The sequence below is a fragment of the Grammomys surdaster genome, unplaced genomic scaffold, assembly GCF_004785775.1.
Source record: "Grammomys surdaster isolate TR1022 unplaced genomic scaffold, NIH_TR_1.0 171, whole genome shotgun sequence".
Lineage (NCBI taxonomy): Eukaryota > Metazoa > Chordata > Mammalia > Rodentia > Muridae > Grammomys > Grammomys surdaster.
In genome coordinates this window covers 1,082,737-1,107,368 of record NW_021604619.1, presented here as the reverse complement: position 1 = coordinate 1,107,368, position 24,632 = coordinate 1,082,737, and the positions used below count along the sequence as shown (strand labels likewise).

General features: G+C 38.6%; 1 protein-coding gene across 36 annotated transcripts in view; it reads left to right on the top strand.

Annotated features, from left to right (window-relative positions):
* The window catches only part of Rims1 (regulating synaptic membrane exocytosis 1), a 481,904-nt gene that overhangs the window by 385,619 nt on the left and 71,653 nt on the right, over nt 1-24,632 (top strand). For 26 of the 36 annotated variants that reach the window (XM_028767193.1, XM_028767198.1, XM_028767197.1 and 23 more), the window contains 2 exons: nt 7,477-7,589; nt 12,858-13,024. The exons of the other annotated variants lie outside the window; for them this stretch is intronic. In XM_028767193.1, the coding sequence (XP_028623026.1) occupies nt 7,477-7,589; nt 12,858-13,024 (280 nt within the window). The remainder of the gene's footprint in view (nt 1-7,476; nt 7,590-12,857; nt 13,025-24,632) is intronic. 36 annotated transcript variants of the gene reach the window in all.

Genomic DNA, 24,632 nt, shown 5'->3' with positions numbered 1-24,632 from the left:
CCACTTTACCAGGTAGAGTATTTTAAATCCAAGTTATATTTTACAATGCCTTTGTGTTCAGACTTTGTATCATTTTTACCTACTGCAGTTCAATCGGCCAGATCTTTTTAATGTTTTTGTACTTTCTATTCTCCAGAGTATGTTGCTGTCTGTCTCTGCTTTGTCTCTTGGAGTGAACTTACTTTGTAAAGTACAGTGCTTCAAAGAAAATAATTTCTTAAATTATTTATTCTCTTTACATAACAATATTATTCCCCTCTCCTTCAGCCCTCCCCCCCCCCAAACACACACAGCCCTTCCCCTTATTTCTCCCTCTCCTTCTTCTCTGAGAAGTGAGAACCCAGCTGGGTATCACACACCCTACTCCCCAAACCCTGAAACATCAGTCACTGCAGGACTAGGCATGTGCACTCTCCCTGAGGACAGACAAAGTGGTCCAGTTAGGAGAACAGGATCCACGGGCAGGCAGCAACTTTTCTGACAGCTGTTCCAGTTCTTGGGGACCAGCATAAAGACAAACTGCATATCTGCTACATATGTGGGGGCTAGGTGGCCCATGCTCACTCTTTGGTTAGTAGTACAGGCTTGGAGAGTCCCCAAGGGTCCAGGTTAGACTGCTGGTCTTTCTGTGGGGTGCCTGTCCTCTTGGAGTCCCTCAATCTTTCCTCCTACTCTTTCACAGGACTCTCCAAACTCCATCTAATGTCTGTTCATGAGTCTCTGCATCTATTTCTGTCAGTTGTTGGGTGGAGCTTCTCAGAGGACAATTATGCTAAGGTCCTGTCTGCAAACATATCAGAAGATCATTAATACTGTCAGGGATTGGTGCTTGCCCATGAGATGGGTTTCAGGTTGGGCCATTCATTGGTGTCACCTAAAGTGGTTCAGGTATTGATAACAGCTAAAAGAATTATTTTTGTAGCAAAACTGGGTATATCTGTTATCAGTACCCAAGTCACCATAGTATATTCCATTTGATCTGATGGCTTTTAGGTCATCTATCAGTTTTCTTCCTGAAAGGTACACTGGGAAGAGGGGCTTTCACTCTCTCGAAAGTAACACTATGTTGCCATTAAAGTAGGAGGCAGTTATTTTAATTTTTCCGACTATGAGATACAGTGGTACATCAAAATGGGCTCAGATATTCTGTCCAGAGGTGACTGTGTTTCAGATTGACTCAAATGAACTAGTGTTTGCAAAGACAATGATGAAAAATCTTTTTTGTCCCAAGAAACCTTATCTGGAAGTGCTGTTTGTTTATTTAAGATCATGTTCCACAGAAAACACTTATAAAACATGAGAAGTTTTAATGTGTTTGGGTGTTTTGCCGGTACCAATAGTTTGTGCATACACTACATATATGCAGTGCCCATGGAGGCCAGAAGAGGGCACTAGATACCACGGACTGGAGTTAAAGATGCCTGAGCGTAGAACCTGGATCCGCTGAAAGAGCAGCCAGTGCTTTTAATCACTGAGCTATCTTTCCAGACCCAACTATCAAAATGTAAGCTTATGTTAATTTCTAGTTTTACAGATTGTGATATCGGTACATATTCACTTTTACATAAATGTAAATTCATGAAAACTTTATTTTAACTTAGAATGCTAATAAATCACATATATAGCTATAGCATTTAAAATATTTTAGGCAAACGAGAAACATTTCAAAAATAATATTGTCTCTGGAAGGGATGTATAAAAATTTCAATACTCAGTTAACAAATGTTAAGGATTATCAATCCTTTAAAAACATATTTGTATTAAGTAAAATTGTAAGAGGGGGGCTCTGGAAAGATGACTAGTATTTAAGAGTATTTTTTCTCTTATTACCTTCTAGTTTATATATATGGAAGGCTCTTTTCTTCCCCAATAGGTAATTTTTAAATTTACTTTACATCCTAATTGCTTTCCAGCTCTCTCTTCCCCTCACAGTCTTGCCCTTACAAAGTCATCTTCTTGTCATCTTCTCCCCTTCTCCACAGAGAAAAAGAAGCCCCACTTGGGTAACAAGTCCCAGGAGATATAGGCACATCCTTCCCAACTGAGGCCCAGACAGTCCAGGTAGGGGAAGCAGATCAAATGACAGGCAACAGAGTCATACACAGCCCCTGCTCCAAGGTTAGGAGACTCACATGAAGACCAGCTGCCCATCTGCTACAAATGAGTGTGTGATGGGGTGGGGCTAGGTCCAGCCCCTGTATGCTCTTTGGTCGATGGTTCAATCTCTGTGAACCCCCATGGGCCCACATTAGTTGACTCTGTGGATCTCCTTGTGGTGTCCTTGAGCCCTCCAGTTTACTCAGTCTGTCCCCCCGACTCTTCTACAAGACTCTTGGGCTCTGCCTAATGTTTGACTGTGAGTCTGTATCTGTTTATATCAGCTGCTGGATGAAGCCCCTCAGGAGACAGTTATGCTAGTCTCCTGTATTTGACAGTGGGAGTTTGGATGAAAGTGGGAAGGGTTAAATGAAGAGAGTAGAAAGACATTAGTACTGAGTTAACCTTCTTGGCTTTTTTTATTCATTTATTTATGTTAACTACATCCAATTGCTGTTTAAAATTAAAAAAACAAAAGCCACAAAGTGAGAGTATAGAAGTCCTATTGTGGCATTTAAGTGTGCAATGATAATCTCTGTGCATATCTGAGTATATACAGGGAAAGGTCACAACTGCCTATGACTGCAGGTCCAGATGATCCAGTGCCCTCTTCTGGCCTCTCTGGATACTCAAATACATATGTTTGTGCAAACACACACATGCATCTACACACAAATAAAAATAGAGCAATATTTAGATCTTTACCCCTAAGCTTTTAAAGTAATATGAGAGGTGGATCTATTTAAATACATGCGGACATAGTGAGAATTTTACAAATGATTTCAGCTTCTTTGCAGATGCACAGAAGCCTGTCCCTCTTAATCATGAATCTATATGAATCTAGGAATGAGATGAAATTATTTGCACATGTTCAGGAGATTAGGAATTCTTTTTCCATGCGATGGCTCAGTAAATAAAGGAACATGCCTGCAAGGTTGACATCTTGTAGCTGAGTTAAATCCCCAGTATCCATATGATGGTGAGAACTTACATAGACAGTAAATTGTCCTCTGGACATCCACTCCCATGTCATGGTACACACACACACACACACGCACACACACGCACACATTCTTAGTACATAAAATGAAGTCTGTAAACATCTCTTTTATTTCCTGAGATGAAGTGAGGAGATGAGAGGCATACCATAGCTTGGGTTGAGCCCAGAGTCTTTCCTTCCCTGTTCTAACTGTCCCTAGGGTTAAGCCTGTAAACTTCTAGCCTCTATATAATCCAGTCATCCAAGCTAACTGATTCAATGTGGCTTCTCTCAGCTTTTGACTGAATTGCTCTGCCTCATCTCATTCTAACTTTGGCAGTATCTTCAGGCTCCTAATTCTCTGGTTCTTTTTGTCTTCACCTGTCTGTCCTGTTCTCTCTGTAACCTGTCTCTAAAACTGTCCCAGTAAAACTGCCATACACACACTCGCACACGCACACGCACACCACTATCCCTCCTTTTTTCTTTCACCCTGCTCATAAATAGCTTCTCTTTCTCAGCTATTCTAATTCTGTCAAATCTTTCTCTGATTCTTCACTTTGTCTGCCCTTCAATTAGACATCGCTTTCAAACATGGCTGCTTCTTTCTACTAACAAAGCTTACCTTCCTTGTTAGGGATTAAAGGTGTGTACTAAGGGCATGTCTGTTTTCTATCCTGATCAGACTGTAATTCAGGGCACATCTGCATCCCAGCCTGATGGTGTTTTAGTATTCAGTCCCTTGCCAGGGTAGCCATGTTGCTGGACAGAAAACGAATACTTTTTATTACTTGTCTTTATTTTCAGTGGTATAGAATATTTTCCATTAGAAAATTATCAGTACTTTGTAAGTTACAGCTACTAATCTTACCCTCTGTGCTCCAGTTGGAATTCTTCTTGATGAATTTCAGAAGGGGAGAAATTGTGGTCTTTGTGGCTACTAAGGAAGCAAGCTTGCTTCTCTCCATTCTTGATGGGATTTTGACAGATATTACTTTGACTAAAAGTACCTGAATTTGGACAGAACAATGAACAAGACACTGTTGTGAAGAAAAAAGATCTCCTTCAGTACACTTCTGTATATCAGTATGTGCTAATATTAAGCCACAGTTTATCCACCATAAGTAAAACATCCAGGCTTTAGTGGCTGAGACAAATTTCAGCCTATCGACTCCTCAGGAGAGCATTTTAATAAAACTGCAATGCTAGCTACAGCTTAGAAACTGCAGGAGATAAAATTATTTAAAGTACTGTAACTAACTCTCATGAACTGTTTATAAGTGTAGTTAAAGTGGTCTATGGTGAACTACTTTATTTTAATATGAAATACAAACTAAATTGTTATGAAAACTAAATAATAGTTTTATTGTAGAGTAATAATTACCTGATTCAAATATATTGCATGTCTGAAAGGTAACAGTAAAGACCTTAATTTTTTAAAAAACTAATCTTTTTGTAATTGAATGGTAGTTTGCCTTTTAATCGTGTTATTTAAACTTGGTACAATTTTAATTGTCTAATTGGTACAATCACTTAGAATGACTTAAAAAGTAAGTTTATAATGCAAGGTTCTCAATAGGGTCTGTAAAATATTTTATTTCAGATTTAAATTTTACTTTTAGAGTTAAAATTGATAAAAGAATAGAGTGATTTAAATGATAATGAACAATTGTCCTTTTCAAAATAAGGTATTGGAAAATTTGATACGTGGTTGTTTGCTTATAACATAATAATAGTAAGATATCATTAGTCCAAGGAAACAGCTTGCTTTGATTATTTTTATTATTCATTCTATTAATAATATATACTACTGGAATCACATCTTTATTTTGAAATTTGATAATTTTAACTTTTCTAATGTATATAGAGTACCATTTTATTTCACAATATTTATTTGAGAAATAAAATAGAATACGAGTATGTAGCTCACATTCACACCAAGGGTGTGATTATAAAATAACCTCTCAATGCTATGTGATAACATGTACAAACAGTTATCTCATAATACTCAATTAATGCATGGTGTCACGAGGAAAAAGACACGATACAGTTCTCCAACCTTCTCATTGTTCAAGTAAATGATCAGGCTTATTTGTGTTTTGCTTCTGTTTGAAATCTGAGCGTCAGCATGAAGATGGCATGACAGGTGCATTTGCTGGAAAGTTGGGTGGTTTTGCTGGTGATCTTGGGTCATAATGTTTATTTAGAGATTGCCTTCATCCTAGTGATATGGAAAATTGTTTTTCTGGACCTCTCTTCTGAGTAAGGGCAGTATCCTGAGAATTTTCTAAAATTGGTAATAAACACCCTGGAAACAGTTTACGTTCAGTTCACTTATTCCTGCTACATTAATATAGTATAACTTTGCCGGGCGGTGGTGGCACACGCCTTTAATCCCAGCACTTGGGAGGCAGAGGCAGGCAGATTTCTGAGTTTGAGGCCAGCCTGGTGTACAGAGTGAGTTCCAGGACAGCCAGGGCTCCACAGAGAAACCCTGTCTTGAAAAACCAAAAACCAAATATATATATATATATATATATATATTTTATAACTTTAAGTATTGTGAATGAGAATTAAATTGCAGGCATTTTGAAGGTAAAATAAACCTACTTAGCCAAGGTGGGAAAGCTCACTCACTGCGACTGTTCCAGGTGTTCTAGGCTTGCACCTTCTGGGAAGTATTATTAAAAATTGCTAGGTGTAAATGCAAGAATAACAAAGTGTTAATCAAGCAAGTGTTAAAAGGTTTCTTTAAAAGTTAATATATTTGATGAGGCTGTTGAGTTAACATTCAATTATGTATGGAATTGAGATTTACATTATATAATTTTAAGCTTTATTCGGTACAACTACGGATATTTAGCTCCCTTAAAGCTCAAAGCAAGGGGAAACTGAACAGTGGCATTTAGGACAGAGGTCAAGGTCAGAGAGAAGATATACTTACCTTCTGAACTTTTATGCTTTCTGTACTGTTTATGGCATTCTATACATAAAAATCTCAGTTTTCCTGACCTCATTGCAGTTTCTGGGATCTGTCATATTGTAGCTTGCTTCATACTGCTACCTTTGACTGTGTGTGTTGTCAAGTAACTAACAAGCTTCTCAATGACTTCTCAAGCTGTTTGTTGATCATCTTCTGGTTAAAGGCAGTCACCATGTATTGTCTTTTAGGACAACCTTCAGCACAAACGTCTGTCATTGCCTAATTCTCAGAACTACAATGGTATGGACTGAGTCAATCTAGTTAACCAACTTCTGTAAGGTAGAAATTAAAACAGTGCTGGTGCAATTAAATTTATGACCCAGGTTCTGAACTGAAGTTTTAGACACATTCTGACACAGGCAAGCATGCACACATGCACACGCTCTCATGTACACTTTAGCCTTTGTTTTTGAGGCTGAATGGTACAAAGGTTGTACACACACACACACACACACACTCTACCCTACACATACAATTAAAGCTTTTTTGAGAGGTCGATCCCTCAGGGAAATCAGAGGTAGGTAATTTGTAAATAAAACTAGTTTAGATCTCACTCAGCACAGTTACAAGCTTTTGAATGATTTACACATAACTGTACCCTTAACTCTTTCCCTTCCATTGGTAAAAAATACTGCTGTTTGAGACAGTTTTCAAGCTAGATTACAATGGATTCTGACTATAGTCAGATTGAAGACTATTCAATTTGCCCTCTATCATAGTTGCTTCTTACTACAACAAAGCCTAAAGTGGAATACATATCTTCTTGTATTGTATTGCAAAGGAGCTAAAAATATAGAATATAATTTTTTTAAAAAATTGAAGTTTATATATGTGCTTCATGCAAGCCATAAAAGTGGAAACTTTTTTCTAAATAAGTCCACTTATTCATCGAAAGCTATCGGTCAGAATTCATGGCATAGAAAAAATACCTATAAAAATTAGAGAATTATCAATTAAATAGTTTTCAGGTGACTTCTCAGTAGCCAAGGATGCCATGTGGGTTTGCATGCATGCAATCATGTCCATATGTGTGTGGTGTGTTCAGTATGCAGATCTATCTACAGCTAACCAGCAGCAGCCAGCTGAGTATAGAGAAAACAGGCTTTTGTAGTAAAGTTGGTTTCACATCATCTCCTGTGTAGAGAGTTGAGAACAATTCACATCAGATGAAGAGGCAGAGTGCCTCATTCTCCTTGCTAACGCTTGTTCTGATGGTTCAGTGTGATCCGAATCATATTCATCTTCAGCTTAACAGTTGTCAGCTGCTGTCCATCCTGCACTGTGTTTAATCTATTAATCGTGGTCTACTTCTAAATTTTATTTAGTTCGAATCATTTCAAAACCGTCAAAATCTCAACCAGTTTCCCGAAAGGTGCTTCATGTGTTTTAATGAGCTTTCCGTTGTGTGTTTTTGCAGCAAGCTTAGTAGTGGAGGAGCGAACGAGACAGATGAAAATGAAGGTACACCGATTTAAGCAGACAACAGGGTCTGGGTCTAGTCAAGAACTTGACCACGAGCAATACTCCAAGGTAAAATTAGTAGTATCCGACCAATAGCATCCCCTTTAGAAACAACGGGTATATGTACTAGACGTGTGTGTCTGTGTGTGTGTGTGTGTGTGTGTGTGTGTGTGTGTGTATCACAAAATTAGAGAGCTCCGAGCTAGCTGTGCGACAGAAATTGTCTTTAACTTCTAGTCTCACATCACGGTTGTTCATGCAGCTTGACACGTCTCTTCCACACCTTTGTATTTTCAGAAGTGACATTATATTATGGAGATATATTTATTATGTTTAACAGCCATTCCAATGAGAAAACAGTGTCCTTAGCTACATTTGCAAAAGTTGAGCAGGGTATATAAGGCCACTTGTTAATGAAATAACAGGATATTAATTTAGAGTATTAAATATATTTTATGTCATGTGGGCTATTGAATTAATGACAAAAGCCATACAATGTGACAGTTTTGCTTATTTATCTGTCTTTAAAAAAAACACATGCTGTTTTAATCTTTCGTAAGAGGATTTAAGTTCCAAGAAGCATTTAATTTATATTCCAGTATTATTTTCTAGGAATATACTAGACATCCATAAACCCTGTTATCTAATACTTAATTAAAGTATGCAGCCCTATACTGTAGGAAAGATACGTACATACCTTACCTGGTTTATTTTGAAATGTTTCTCCTTGTAACATTAGGTTCTACTTGGTTATGATTTGGCATCCAGAAGTCTTTCTAGAAAGAGTGACTTATTAGAAATGGAGATAAGTCCAACCTACATCAAGTCAGTGCACTATGCTGAAAATAGAGCTTCAGCCATTTTAAAGTAATCACGTTTGCTCCATGTAGAGCAAGATAGACAAACTGTAAAAGACACAATAAAATATGGTTTATCACCCATAATATTCCCAATTGGATGCAGTGTATCACATTACAATTTAGATGCAGAAAACTAAGAATTCAGCAGTTAGAGCAGTCATGATATTAAGGGATGCCAGCCCACAGAGGCTTCCAGGAGCCTTTTAAAAAGTAAAATCCACACAAAGAAACAACAAACTGGTACACACATTAAGCAGAAACCTCGACTTCCTATAGGATAGCTGATGAGAGCTGTGCACATCTGTCTTCCTTTGCCTGACGATGATGTTCCCAGCTGATCAGCAGCAGCAAGCTAGTCTTCCTTTGCGAATCACCTCAAGGCTTTTTGTTTGCTTATACTGAGAATTCACTAAGAACGATAAGGCGAGATGATTATCAGGATAGATTTTTTTTTCCCTCACGGTTATGTACGGCGAGTTGAAATTTCTCCTTAGGGCAAATGCTTCAGTTCATCCAGAAATCCTTTCCTGATTTGTTATTCTTGCAAAAGTCCAATAGACCATCAAAGGGTGAGCGACCAGAGTGGGAAGCAAGGATGAGATAATTAAAGGGTTAGGATAAATTACTAAAGCCTTTGTGGGTGTTGTGAGCTAGGAGTCCAATCAGATCATCAGAAAAATTTGTACAAAGATCTGTTCCTCAAGTCTAAAGCACCAGTGTTCTTATAAATCAGGTAACCTACCCTGCTGGAGCAGGGGGGTGGGGGGCACACCCTCTGTACAAACCAGATTAGACCTTGGAAGAACAGCAGTCTTTTTTTTTTTAATTGTAGCAAAATTACTGATTGAGTAAAGGTGCCAAGGGTAAGGATCTGGAGGGAGAAACACACACACACACACACACACACAAATAAATTAATAAGCAACGTATTCTATTGCATCCTAACCATTTCCCAAAGAAACAGAATTCATTTACCAAAATTAGTAGAGTCCATGCATCAGAGAGTTACTTGAGGCTTAGACACAACTCGATTTTGTTGTGACATCATCAATAAACCCTCCAGTCTAGCCCGACAGCAAGCCTTGTGTTCTCAATGGCATCCATTTATTTTCACAGATTAATGCTTTTTGCATATTGATACTTTTACATATTAATGTTATTCGTGTGGATACCCCTTTCCCTTTTCTTCACTGAATTTGAATATCTTTTTTAAAATGTCTGGGGTGGCTCAGTAGTTACTTTCTGAAGCTCATACTGTTTTTGCAGGGAACCCACTTTTGATTCCCAGCATCCACATCGGAGAGTTTGCAATTGCCTGTGACTCCAGCTCTGGAGTGAGGGCGTGGGGAATACCTCTGACCTCTAACAGTACCTGTAATAGGTGCACATAGCCCCACATAGACACAAAGAGATGCACAAAACACTTAAGAAGTGATTGCTTTCATTTTTATTAATATTTAAGTTAATTTCTAAATAATGTGTTTCTCTGTAACCTCATCACACATGTACATTAAGAAACCCTGCCCACACTCTCCCGTGTCTCTCCACTTCTGCCTCCATCTTTCTCCCCAAGGCACCCCTTTGTGTTTTCAGTCACTTATATATGAGGCATATGAATTTATATAAATATAAATATGAAATACACATCTAAATTTCTGTCTGAATGTGAGAGGAAACATGAAAATTTGACTTCCAAATAATCTCCTTTTATTCTAAAAAATGGAATTATAGCTATGGAATTATAGCTGCACTACCAATAAATGTGACATCAGAGATGTAACTTAAAAAGGTTTAAGAATGTTAAGAATGAAACTAGGAAAATCAAAGTAACAGTTGCCAGTCTTTTTTATTTTGTATCACAAATAAAATTTCATATTTTCCACAACCAAAATATTTATATTCTATGTTAGTGTTTCTAGTGAAGTTTTCACTGAATTTATGTTACATAAATCAAAACTCATTGATATCAATGAGCACTGGCGAGTAGCTGTTTCAGCTAGTTCAGTTTTTCTTCATACATGTTCAGATGAGAGTTCTCTTTTTACCCAAAACATTTTGTTTTGCAAATGACTTTCACTGCTATAAAATACTGTCAGTATTTTCATAAGTGTAGTATATATTACATTTTGAGCTTTTTTTCTTTATGGTATTTATGGACTTAACCTATTTAAGAAAGTAATTAAAACTCAAAACTAATAAATTTGATGAAACAGTTGAAAATTCTACTGTATGAGAAATTAATTAACCATTCCCAGAATAGTTTTATTTGCCAACCAGAATAGTTTTATTTGCCAACAAAACTAGATTTTGTTTTTCTTGCTCAAAGATTACCAAATGAATGTGATCCTGAGATCTGATTTTAAGTCTGATCTTTCTTCTGTCTAATGCTCTCCAAACGGAGCTATTTCAACAAGGATATATGAGCTTGGTCTGTTTTTAAAGGATTAAATCATCCTCCTTTTCATCCAGAGTGAAGAATTCATCCTGGCCTGGCTGCTTTGGAATCTGTGAAATGCGTCCCCATGCTTTTCCATGTGACGTTGTTTGGAGTTAAATGGGTAGAAGCCATAACTGGAGGATAAAGTTCCACTTAGGCCGTCATTTATTACAGGACTGTTTCTATAATCCTGGGGCAGCCATCAAGAGCGTGGCAGTGATTGGTAGAGATAGCTACAGTGTTCAGTATTACCAGCTTCTAAAAACAGTGACCCTATAATTAGAACCTTCCCTCTGGCGATGACGTCTTTCCCTGCAGGATGACTGAATAAATTCCACCTGAGGGTATTTCATTCTTCACTGTATAATATATGTATTCTTTTGACTAAATTACTAATGAGGATATTTAACAAATCACAGTAGTCGAAAAAACAGATTATTTAAAAGGTTAACAAGTTTTTGAAAATCAGTAAAAAAAAAATTAGTAGTTGAATGTAAACATAAAGTCTTCCATTTTATTTAGTTAATGTGGAGGAAATTATATGGTAATTGCTACATATCCCGGTGTAATAACATATGTAAAGACATTTTCATTCTCTCTTTTAGAAGCGTGAACATCTCTATTCACACAGACTCAGATAGAGGTGACTCACAGAAAAAAAGATTTCATAAATTAAAGTTAGCAACAAAGCCCTTTATGCTCACAAGCCTTCATGCGACTGTCCCAGTATTGCCATCAATGTATTCCAGTTGATAACATAGTGAAAGAGAATTCAGTACGCCCAAAGAGATTCTCAGGGTGTCAGATGCTACTTATCTCTCCTTTAAATATTGGCAGATATAATGAACACATAACACATCCTTGGTCACGTGTAGTTTTAATCTTGGTGCCTCATTTGATACTTTGCAAGTGTTGGGATCAGATTCTACTCCATTTCTTCACACATCGGTGCATTAGGAGTGGTTCTGAATGAAAAGAATCATGTTGGACAGAATCGGGGTATCAGATATGACGTAGTTTATGGGTGGACTGGAGAACTGCATCACACTGAATACATGAGTCATATGAATTTGAGACTAAATTAGTCTCCAGACTTAGTAGCATATGTGACGGCTTTCAAAGGTAAACATCATTGTGATAAAACTTTAGAAAAATTAATTTTATAGATACACTATTAAGTGTATATTGTTTTCCTCATAAAAAATTCCCTTAAATAAAGGGTTAGAAAATAAACACTGGGAAATTACTTTTAAAATTTTATTTCCATATATATATTACACACACACACATGCACACTCAGGAAAAGAATGCACTTATGTGCTACATTTGAGACGGATAGTTCAAATTAATCAAGATGCATGCTATGAAGCATTAGAGAATATGAGACTTTCCTAAAAATTAAGAAGCATTTTATCCCCTTATTGCTCACAGACCTAAAATTAACCTGCTTAGTAGGAAGTAATAGGGATAGCAATATTTTATTTTATTTAATTGAGTATAGTTTTTTCCTTCTGTTAGCATAGAAAACAATTGCTTAAATTATTTATACTTAGAAAAACATAGCACCATTTATAGTTATAGCATTGTATATTCACTGTATGGTAGACCTCAATAGGACAACAGAAATTGAGTAGATAACTCCCCTGATAAATTTGCATGATGACTTATTTTACCTGAAATGTTAGAAACAAAGTACAAAATTTAATGTCATTCAAGACAAGAAATGATAAAATGTAAATACAAAAAACAAACGAGTAATGTAGTTTCAGGTTTTAAGCGTGACCAGTTAATTCCTTGACTTTTTCCACGCAAACACTACAAGTGTGTGTTCACTCTTCCTAAGTCATATCTAGTCATTGAAAGGGTGTCGGGTTTTTCTTGAGATTCGTCTATAATATGAATGCTTCCCTGGCCTTCTCTCCTTGACAGACCTATCCTTTGATTTCCTTTAGGTAAAGCAGTCATTAACCTCAAGGGCTGTGTGTATTCTGTGCTGTGACCTGATGGTGGCGCTCATTCTTTCTTGTGTTTAATCTTTAGTACAACATACATAAAGATCAGTACAGAAGCTGTGATAACGCGTCTGCCAAGTCATCAGATAGTGATGTCAGTGATGTGTCCGCCATTTCCAGAGCCAGCAGTACCTCACGCCTCAGCAGCACAAGCTTTATGTCAGAGCAGTCTGAGCGCCCCAGGGGTAGGATCAGGTGAGTTGGCAATGCTGTCTCTGTTAACTGGATCTATATCCTTCGTATGAAATCCATCTACCTTCCAGAATATTCTTTGGAGGGTACAGTATAGATTGTGTAATGGAAACACCTCGCTATAACAACTGTGTGGGTTGAGCATGCACTACATATTCTGTAGAGTCACTGAGAGAATATTTGATACTATTTCCTGCAAACTTAAGCTTGTTACTATGGCCCTCACTTTAATCGCTCAGAGTTGCAGTCGCAGGAGTCCTCTCAATGCCGTGTGATCAGTAGAGTATCTCTTAGTCCAGAATTAGAAAGTTTTTCCTTTAAGAGATTGCACAACAAATATTTTAGCGTCTATAGGACAGTATCCATAATAAATATTCAACCGCATTATCATGGCGTGCAAGCCTAGCCAATAAGCGATTATGTGTGTTTACATGTTTAAGTATGTATGTATGCATGCCTGTGTCATGCATCTCCACCTATTTGTTTGGAATGTGTATTTTATTTTCCCAAAGACTATCATTTTTGTTTGGTTTTAGTTTGGGTTTTTTTTTTTTGATTGTTCTGTTTTGTTTTGTTTTGTCTCCTACTTCAACCATAATAATGGATCTACTTTCAAGGGAAAGCATATTGGATATGAGACCAGCATGTACATCCAAGATTCAGATTATGTGAGTTGTAAAACTTGTGCACCATTGCATCACCAGGTGTGCTTTGGTTCTTGCATGACAAGCAGCCTGTAGGAAGCTAAGGACAAAGAACTGCAGACATTCTGGTGCTGTCCAGCCTGAGCTGCATCCGTTGGCATTTGATCTTGTCTTCTTTTTGGAGACAGTTTACAGAAGAAAACTGAGGAAATGAAGGGCTTTACACTTAAATAGGAATGCTCATTTTCAAAATGAGAAAAAGTGAATTTCCGATACTCTGAATTCCACGTGTTGGTGCACAGTAAATCATACCCTGACATTGCCATCACCGACTTCCATCCCCTTTGCTTCTGTGCTGAGGGAAGGAGCCGTTGTTTTGTTATCAGTTTCATGACTGATGTCATGATGATTAGATGAGTGATGTCTCTGATTTTAGGGAGATTGGAGAAAAGGCAGAGCAACTTTAGGCATCTCAACAGGGGTCTGTGTTTCCCTACAAGGAGGCCTAGTGCATCAGATCCAGTGCTGTTCTGTGGGGGAGATTCCAACCTTAAAGAAAAACGTAATGTTTAACTGCGCTGTAAGTTAAAGTGCAAAGTAGAAGATCTGTTCCCTTGGACTCATGAGTTTTCCTTTTTGAAACTAGTAGGGAGAGAGGTTCTTCTGAACAGCCCACAGGAGACTTTATTCCTGGCAACCCATCTCACACAAGCTTCCTGTTTCCCACTCCTTCCCTGCTCTGTAGCTTAAGACCTGTAATAACTGAGATTTTATTCACGTAAGTGGATTATATAAACCATGTTGCTCCTCTAGTAGCTAAGTAAGTTTCCCTTTTAGCTATGAAGAGACCTACATTTCTACTAATCCCGGTTTTGTACTGGGCAGCCTCTCTTTGCTGTGGATCTTACAGTTGATATTATAACACAATATACTGGAATACAGTAAAAGATATGTGGGGAGGAGCAAAATCTCATGACACTCCAAAGCTAAGAAACCTTTCATATATATTATTTTCCATATGTATGTACGTAAATACAAAATTATATGGCTCTGGAGATATGGCTCACAGATGAAGAGCACTGGCTACTCTTCATAGGACCAGGATTCCATTCCCAGCATCTGGAGAAGATTGTAATTCTAATTCCATGGGATTTAATGATCTCTAGTGACCTCTGTATGCAGTCCACAGGCATTGGTGCAGGCAAAAACACCCATATTCTTAAAATAAAATGAAAATAAAACACAAGCACACACACACACACACACACATACACACACAATGCCATACTACACCACACCACAGAGCTCTTTGCTGCCAATATTCACCCTCTACTAACAGCTTGAGATGAGTTAGTTTGCAACAAAAAGCAGTAGCTAAATGGGGTAGAGTTAGAGGGGGCATACAGGGCCTCCATTGTATATACCCGCTGCTTCCACTGGGAACTGCATGGTGACTGTTTATTCTTCCCTTAATCCTATATGTTTAAAGCCACTGTTGAGAAAATGGACAAAGCTGAGCCAGTTCCGTGATAGAATGTATCTAATGTCAATCATTTTAGCTCCTACTATGTAAAAGGACTTTATTCTTTTAATACGTCATTAAAGGACGCGACAGACTAATAACTCAAGGGGCCTTTAAATTATTCTGCCTAAGGCTTGAACACTTGTCCTACCTTCTGGATACCTGTGTTCATCTCCTGTCATTCTGGTTGTCATTCCTGTCAACCATGTTTTCTTATATGCTGCCTCAGAAGACCTCGATTTGGAGAATTAACAAAATGATTCACGGGACATTACAGAATTTATTAAAGTCAGTTTACTGCCCTAAAAGTCACTGTAGTTTCTAATGTTGTCAGAAGAGTCTATGAACAGACATCATATAACATGGTCTTATTTTCTTATATAATAAAATAAGATTGTCACTTAAAATACCAATGTTTTCTAAAATCTGGCTATTACATTTCCAGTGATGTGTGTCAACTTGACACAAGCTAGAATCCTCAGAGAGGAGGGAGTCTCCGTTGAGTTAATATCTCCAAATGTAAGCATTTTCTCAATTAGTAAACAATGTAAGAGGGCCCAGCCCAATGCGGGTGGTGCCATCCCTGGGATGATGGTCCCAGGATCTATAAGAAAGCAGGCTGAACAAGCCATGTGAGCAAGCCAGTAAGCAGCACCCCTCCATGCATCAGCTCCTACCTACTTAGCCAACTTCTGCTTGTGTTCCTGTCCTGATTTTCTAAGAATACACTGAATAAACCCTTTCCTCTTTACTTGCCTTTTGGGTCATGGTGTTTTGTCAGTTGATGATCAGGCAATTGGATGTGAACGGAAAGAGACCATTCCTTCCTCCAGACATGTCCTCTTCCAAGGTGCTCAGTTTAAAGTGCTCTTGTTACCCTCTCCTGATAGACTAAATAGTTTGTTCAAAACCATGCAAAGCATATTTAGGTTTTCAATTTCACTTTCCCGGAAAGCAACAGAAAGAAAAGAAACCAGACTGCAGTATTTGTTTCAGGTTAAATAACATTTTGCAAATATAATTACTTAAAAGTTGTAGAAATGTTACACATTGTTCACAAAAGTGAAGATGTTTCAACAAGACAGAGTTAACCCTTAATATACCAAATATTAGGTATCAATGGTGTTTGAATGTCAACACCTCTGATATATTCTGTATGCACTTTATATTTGGAGGCTTCATGGGGCCTAGCTTCTTCTCAAAGAAGATTCTATATCTGAATATAATACAATATGTATTTCTGTGTGTCATAACTCATAATAGGAATGTGTATAATACTGGAGTTGATGACTCAGTCACGTGGACCTAGTTGGGATGCTCTGAAATCACCAAAGATGTGGACACAGCACTGTATGCTTGCTATTGAAGCTGGGACAGCAGAAACAGGAAGACCCCTGGGTCTTATTGACCATCAAGGCCAGTCAAATCCACAAGCCCCAGGGTCAGTGAAAAATTATATCCAGGAAAAAAGGGCAGAAGGAATGGAGAGTCTCCAAGTTAATCACCATCAGCTGCAGATAGCAGCATTCCTGATGAGGGTTAAGAGATGCTTTCATTGTGATAAGTCAATAGATGTTGGTTTAATACTATGTCCATTTAGCATAAAAATAAGAATAGTTTCTCCCTAAGGACTATGACCTGTCTAGCCATGAGTTTGTGGCCCACTAATAATACAAGTTATAGGCTTCATCTTGCAGGGTACGGCTTAAATCAGTGATTGCTCTCAATGTTTATGCCACTTATTGCAAGCAGTGGGGGGCGTCTTGCCAGGCCAGTCATTATTGCTTCTGGCAGAGTTCATAGGTGGGACTCTGCAGATGATCACGCCTTTTTTTGGCTCCTCCGTTAGTGTGAACAGCACCTTCTAGCACTATGCAAGCTACCCAAGAGGCATGAAGCCTCCAACTTAATGCCATCTCAATTTCTCTATGTTTTATGACTCGAATATGGGATGACTTCAGCAATCAGGTCTTACCTTCAATTTCTGGGGGATAAGGAATAACCTAAGCAATAGCCTGTAATGTTTGGGAGTCTCACTGGCCAGTAGCTCCAAAAGAGATAATACATTCTTATCACTGGGCCTTCTATATGTCAGCCTGTGATGTCTCGTAAGCATTGCCCCTCCCTGTATGGTAACCCGTTTTTAACTCTTTATATGTGTGCATATTTATACTTTAGGAAGCTTTAACGATGTTTCCGTATGACTTTTACAAGAGGTCTTCAGTGTTATTTATCCCCCCCCCAGATATTCCCACCAATACTCTGCTTCCCAATCCCCCAACCGAACATAGCCATTCCAGGTCCACTATTCCCCTTTAGCCCTTTATACCCCTGTATTCTTTTTCTCCTCCTTTATTGGTACAGTCAATTAGCATATGGCAATTACACACATGACGGAATTTTAGGAGATTTGTCAAAACTAACGATTCTGTAACAGAAAGTTTTGTAATCTATTTTCTCCCAGCTTTACTAAAGTTGACTTCCCATTGCAAGAGGGGTTTTAAGAATCAGACTAAAAGGACGGTATGATGCAAATATATTTTTGTTCTTTTATTATCCACTTCTGAAGAGCAGTTTTGTTTTCACTGAAAGCAGTTATTTTTACACCTAGCCTGTGACAGTTTTAAAAGGATTTAAAACCAGTTATTGCCTGCCCTTAGACAAATGGCCATCTTGAAACTATACATTAACAAAAATTTGGCCTTTTGATGTCAGGAAGCATGCGTGAGGGAAAGGTTATCGTATTCATCTGTGGCTTTTCACATGAAAAAGCTTTAATTAATTTATTGTAATTATTTCATTAACATTAACAAAAGGGTTGATATCTTTTCAGAAGTCACTACAGTTAGGCTTGCAAAACAGTTACAAATATTATTTCAAAATTCCCCTTTACCCTAATAGATTTTTCATTTAGTATGGATATCTGATGAAATCTTCTCAGGATTTTTAAAAATTGCATGGGGCGTGGATTTAACTGAAACAATTTTCAGCTTTTTAAATCTCTCATAAATAAATGAAACTCTTTGGGCTTCCAGTGGCGTTGCCTACTAGCATGAAGTGCAATCTAGTGTGAACAACAAGGAGGGCCTTTGGTTTTCCTCTTGGAATTCGGAATTAAATACGAATGTCTGCTTGCTATACTTTGAAACACGAAACTTACTAAGCTATAGAACATGCCACCAATAAGCAATTAGATTCCAAGAAGAGGATGACCCTGGTGAGGGAAAATGTTGGATAGGGCACAACAGAGAAAAATCAATTTACTTGATATTCCAGTCTCACTACTTGGTTTTACCAGTTCAAGGCTTGTAAGTAACTAATGAATGTATCCCCTGGTAGTAGGTTGAAGCTGTGGGTAACATGGAAAGACTTTCCCATTCTCCCTTTAAAACCGCTTCACCCTTGGAACAAATACATGAATAACCTGTTCTACCATTTTTCTGAAACCCATGAGTACATCATCTGTTCCACATGCCTAAATTATTATGTCATGACATGTAGTAGCAAAAATATTGCTGATATATGAATTAGCAAACAACAGTCTTGAGAACAGTTACAGAATGTTTTGAGTGAATAAGTTATTGTCCTGGATAGAGTATTTCTTTGTTGTTATTGTTGTTGTTTTATTCACATTTCAAATGTTATGCCCCTTCCTGGTTTCCCCTCCACAAACACCCTATCCCATTTCCCCTCCCCCTGGCTTCTATAAGGGTGCTCCCCCACCCACCCACTCCTACCTCACTGCATTGAGCCTCCACAGGACCAAGGGCTTCCCCTCCTATTGATGCCCAACAAGGCCATCCTCTACTACATATGCAGCTGGAGCCATGGGTCTCTCCATTTGTATTCTTTGGTTGATGGCTTAGTCCTGGGAGCTCTGGGGCATCTAGTCATTTGATATTGTTGTTTTCCTACAGCGAGTAATGTGTATTTTGAAGCAAAGCAGAGATGCTATAGTTATAATGCAGTCTTTTGGCTACCATGTTACTTTTGTATTCTACCAGTGTGATAGGTTAATCAATATGTGTCTTGTTGAAGTCTGTAATGTTAGTTACTTTATTAAGGGAAAAACAATGAAATCGGTCACAATTATGAAAGTTTCCAAACCTTGAAATAAATCAGGAATAGCTTATCAGGATGAGGTTATTTGTGAAAATGGCAATTAGATCTTCAGCAATTAGTGGCTGAATTGATTACTCTTCATTACTGTGATTACTTCATTACTCTGGCATAAAGCAACTTAGTACAAAAGAAATGGTTTGCTTTCCCTTACATGGCTACAGGGATCCAGTCCACCATGGCAGAGAAGGCCTGGCAGCAGGAGTATGAAGTGAGCCTAGCAGGAAACAGAGTGATCACATTCCATCAGTACATGAGAAACAGAGAACAAAAGAGAGACAGGGAGGGGGAGGGAGAGAGGTAGGGAGGGAGGGAGGGAAGGTGGGAAGGAAGGAGAGAGGAAGACAGAGAAAGGGAGGGGGGATTGAGAGAGAGAGAGAGAGAGAAGAGAAGAGAGAGAAAGAGGGAGGAAGGGAGGAAAGCAGGGAGAGAGGGAGACAGAGGAAGTGATGGATGGAAGAAGAGAGAGCGGGAGAAAGAAAAAAGTTGGGAGGGAGGAAGATAGAGAAAGGAAAGGGAGGAGAGGAAGACACACAGAGAGAGGTAGGAGGGAGGGAGAGAAAGGGAGAGAAAATGAGAACGAATATGAATGAATGAACATGAGTAGATGTAAGGCCTGACTGTAAACATCTAAGCCCTCCCAGTGGCATTCTTCCTCCAGCAAGTTCCACTGTGCACAGAATCCATAATCTTTCCCTAAGTGCCTCACCAACTGTGGACCAACTGTTCAAACAAACAAACTACTAGAGTGACTAGTTCTAATTTTTAGAACATAACTGTAAATAGTAAGTTTATAACTATATTATAACAACAATTTTGAAAGAAATATACCTCCTCATAGGTTCTTGAAGTAATTTATTTTTGTTTTGAGGTTTTCCTAAAGCTAGTTATCCTGCTGTTTTTTGGTGTGGCTTTGAACACCCAATATTGCTGATTTGTGTGATGACTGTACCTAGGAAAAATCGTTATGAAAGTAACCCTTAAGAAAATCTTCTAGTTCTGTGAAAGTATGCTTATATATTTTCATATTAGATAATTGCTGATTATATACAAATCATATCATTAGTCGCTCATTGTTTTAATGACTCCCTCGAGAGCCGAGGCTAGAAAATTATCAGAATCCAAAGACAGCACAGCAGGAATGGAAGAGTGTGGGTCTCCAGAAGTAATGGAAGCCAACGAATGGAGATGCATCGTGAAGGATTCAGAGAGAAGGAACTTCCTCATTCAACGTGAGGAAGAGATCAGCGGGACTGAGGAAGTCAGTACACAGAAGCATAGGGTGGACAGAGTTAAGAAAGGTTAAATAGAGAAGATGCTGTAATCGGAACTCCCATGACTGTACAATGCGAGCACAGCCAGCCTTGCACACGGGCTGCTTTCCACTTAGACCTCAGTCTCTAGGCCACTCATCTTGATGCTATCACTGACGCATATTGAGAGAGATAATGAGCAATGGCTGTAGAAGTTGACTTACGTCTTCTGCGCAGATGCTAAAGCTGAAGGTGGCTGTGCAGGGAGATGACAGAGCAGACTTCATCCTTAACGCCACACCTTTATGTTTCTTTATTATTACTACTTTTATTATAATCATTGCCACGCACAGCTACTGTTTCTGTACTGTGTTCTCTCATCACCTAAGATTACTCTCTCTCTCTCCCCACTAAGGATCAGTTATCGTCTTCTGGGGTCTGTGTTTGTTGCTCCATTTGGAATACAGGTTCAAATGAGACATTGTCTGATCACATAAATATCTTACAACTGCAGACTTAAAGTTACGAATCAGTGATGTTTACTTCTTGCACTCCTCTCCTTTAATAAGAAAATACTTAAAATGGAATCTTACACAAAGCTAAAAATCAACCACATCTCTGAGTTGAAACGTAGAGACACCATATTTGAAATTGGAATCAATTGACAAATCAAAGTGAGTAGAATTGTCAGAAACAGGTGTTCTAAGCAGGTATTAAAATGAAATGTAAAATACGCTAAAAATAACAGTTGTAACTCTGAAAAGAAGTGTCTGTCTAATGTCTGATACTAACAAGAGTTTAGCCTGGGAAAACCTTGGACCACTGCCTTATACCTAAGAGTAACAGAAAGACTTGAATTCTGGCTGAAGCTGGGCAGCTCTGCCCCTCTGTGAAGAAATCAGGACACTGTTATGAGAGCCATACAATAGCAATTGATAAACAAAGGAGCTCGTGAACTTGAAGAACAGAGAAGGTATATGGAGAGTTTGGAAGGAGGAAAAGGAAGGAAGACACTATGTGACGAAACTACAATCTAAAAAATAAAACAAAGCAAACAAAAGGAGAGGGGGGCGTGGCTAGACTGTGCAATGTATGTCTTCATTTCTTATCGGGAAATTTCATGGGAAATACAGCTGGTTTAATAATTCTGTGAGCAGTGCTGTGGCACAGTCTACTCCAGTGATGATAGCACAGCTTTTAATACGTTAGGTTTCCTATGCACAAAACTATAAACTCAAACGACAGCCAAAAACCAAAACAAACCAAAATAGAAAGCCCTAATAGTGTTTGTAAACAACAAAACAGCAATTTGAGGTGTTCTGGTCATTGAAAGGAAAGGAAAATACAAGATACCTGCTGTTTGTACCCGTTTTGGTCCGAGGGTGCTTTCAGACATGGGTATATGGGAGATGGAACCAGAGCGTGTAGCCCAGGTTTTACTGGGCTGGAGAAACTGACAGAGAAAGTGGTAGCTATCAAGTGAAGTGCTTCAGTATTGGCAGCAGACTTCCTTTTGCTGGTGAGTTAGTCATGCAGTGGGAATGTTTTCCATAAACTAAACAAATGCAGCCACTGAAAAGCAGAAGTGCAGACACAGATTCCAGGCAGTGCTGGGTCCTGGGGAGGCAGAGTGAACTTTCAGGTCCACAAAGCCAGGGAGACTGAGATAAACCTCTTTGTTTTCCTATAGGAAAAGAGAAGTTAAGTTCTTGCCTTTCAAGCAAGAGTTGCTGAATTCACCTTTGTTTCAGTCTGGGTGTTGAAAAGGACATGGTGACTCACTCCTTTAATCCCAGCAATTGGTCAGATCTCTGTGAGTTCGATGTCAACCTCAACTACATAGCAAAGAGCTTTAGCTATGTAGCCAGGGCTTAAAAAGTGAGAGGCATTCTTTTAAAATAAACAACTACAAAAATCTGGACATTGTGGCACATGTTTGTAGTCCTAGCTCTGGTCAGGTTGAGGCAAGCAGATCTCAGAGGATCTCTGGCTAGCCAGCCTAGCCTCCTTGGTGTGTTCCTCGCCTGTGAGAGACCCCCATCTTAAAGGGGGGTGGGGGATGGACAGATCATTCAGTGAGAACTACCTTCTCTATGTGCAGATATTATAGATACAGCATTTTCTTCTGGACTCTACCGGCCGTTGCACCCATGTGCAAGGCCTAGCCACAGATACACAGCACACAAATTTAAAATGAAGTCTTTAAGAAAAATGCACGGCATCTGTTAATTACAATCCAGTGATGCCTTCTGACCTGCACATGCTCTCAAGCTCCCCCCCCTTTCTCTCTCACACACACACACTCACACACACACACACACACATACACGGTGGGGGGCAAATAAAACAAAAGCCACAACCTCTGAAGGACCAAGTTTCAGAATAAACTTTAGCAGACAAAACACTTCAAATCCATTTCTGCACAGGAAGATGACAAAATTATCATTCTGCCAATGGAAAGGACATTTTGTATCAGGGGAATGGCTTGCCAGGTAACAGTACCTGCTACCCACCTTGACAACACCTTGGGTTTGATGTTTGCAATCCAGGAGGTGGAAGAGGACATTGTTCCCCTGGAGGTTGTCTTTTAACTTCCTTATTTATGCTGTGGCATTCATGTTCCCCTCAATAAAGATAGTAAAATTAAAATGGTACAAAATTTAAAGAAAAAATTTAGGTTTTAGAGAAAAGTATGGTCTAAAATTGGCAACTGAAAATTCCGAGTTATCCTAAAAGAAGGGAGATGTTGACTGACTTAAAGAAAGGGCATATTAATCAAACAAGAACTCTTAAATATTCATACTTAACATATTCAGTAAAATAAAGCATGTGGTAGATATGTCTAATGACCTCACATCCATCCTCCACTGTCCCTGTCAGTGTGTGTGTGTGCGTGTGCGTGATGATTGAATTCAGGTTGGTGAGCAAGTGAAAGTCAAAAGACAAACTCGGGACTCGGGTGTGTGTCCACTACTTACCCACTTGTTTGGCATGGGATGTTTTATGCACAGTAGTCCCATAGGCTTTTTGTATTCAGGCTTTTCCTTTCTATTACTATGAAGGAAGAGTCGTGGGGTTTCATTCCTGCACAGTGTTTGTATTATTCTGAAAATGGTAAATGTGTAATGTAAAGAAGTACTCAGTAACTCAAAATGCATTTTTTATATTATTTATTTTATTTTTCCCAATCTGCTTTTATACCATTTTAATTATATGCAAGTATTAAGGTCAGTTCTAGGTTGAGGAACTAGCAATACGATAGATACAAATAGTCAAGGAACAAACAAGACAATAAGCACAAATAGTCAAAGAACAAGCAAGGCAATAAACAAAGTCCCGTGATCACTCCCATGATCACTGTTTCTCAGGGCTTATCAGGATGACTAAAATATCTGAGCCTACTTCCCTGTCTTAGCCCAAAGTCAAAATGCATATTTTAGTTGTCGGATTGGGAAAACCCGTGATCCAACTACAAATAACACAGTTATGAAGTAATACAATTCTTATTTTAAGTAAAAAATAATGTAGAAGCATAAATGTGTGGAGAAGGGGGGGTATAAAACTAAATGGCCAGTGGTAGACTTGCCTCTTGCCTTCAGGTATTTCAGTAATTGCAACACAATTAAGCACCTGGGAGTGGGGATGTAGCCCTGAGATAGAATGCTTGACTACCACATATGAGATACTAGGCTCAACCGTCAACACTGCAAAGAGAACAAAATTATATATTAAAAAAAGACAAATACAAGCAATTCATGTGTATAGCATGACATGAAAAAAGATAATAATAGGGGTTATACAGATATGTCAGCAAGATTAGAAAAAAAAACCAAATGTCTAATGGCAGTTTACAAATCCACTCAACATGAACAGAGAGCAGCTAAAGCTATCTTTCTACCTTGTTTATGAGTGTATACTAGGTGGTTCACATTTATTCCTATGTGTCTATGTCTGTTGCCTTGATGTTTCCTGGGATGGGATGGACACACATGACACCAGCATGTGTGGGAACGGGAACACACCGCCAGAGAGAGAGAGAGAGAGAGAGAGAGAGAGAGAGAGAGAGAGAGAGA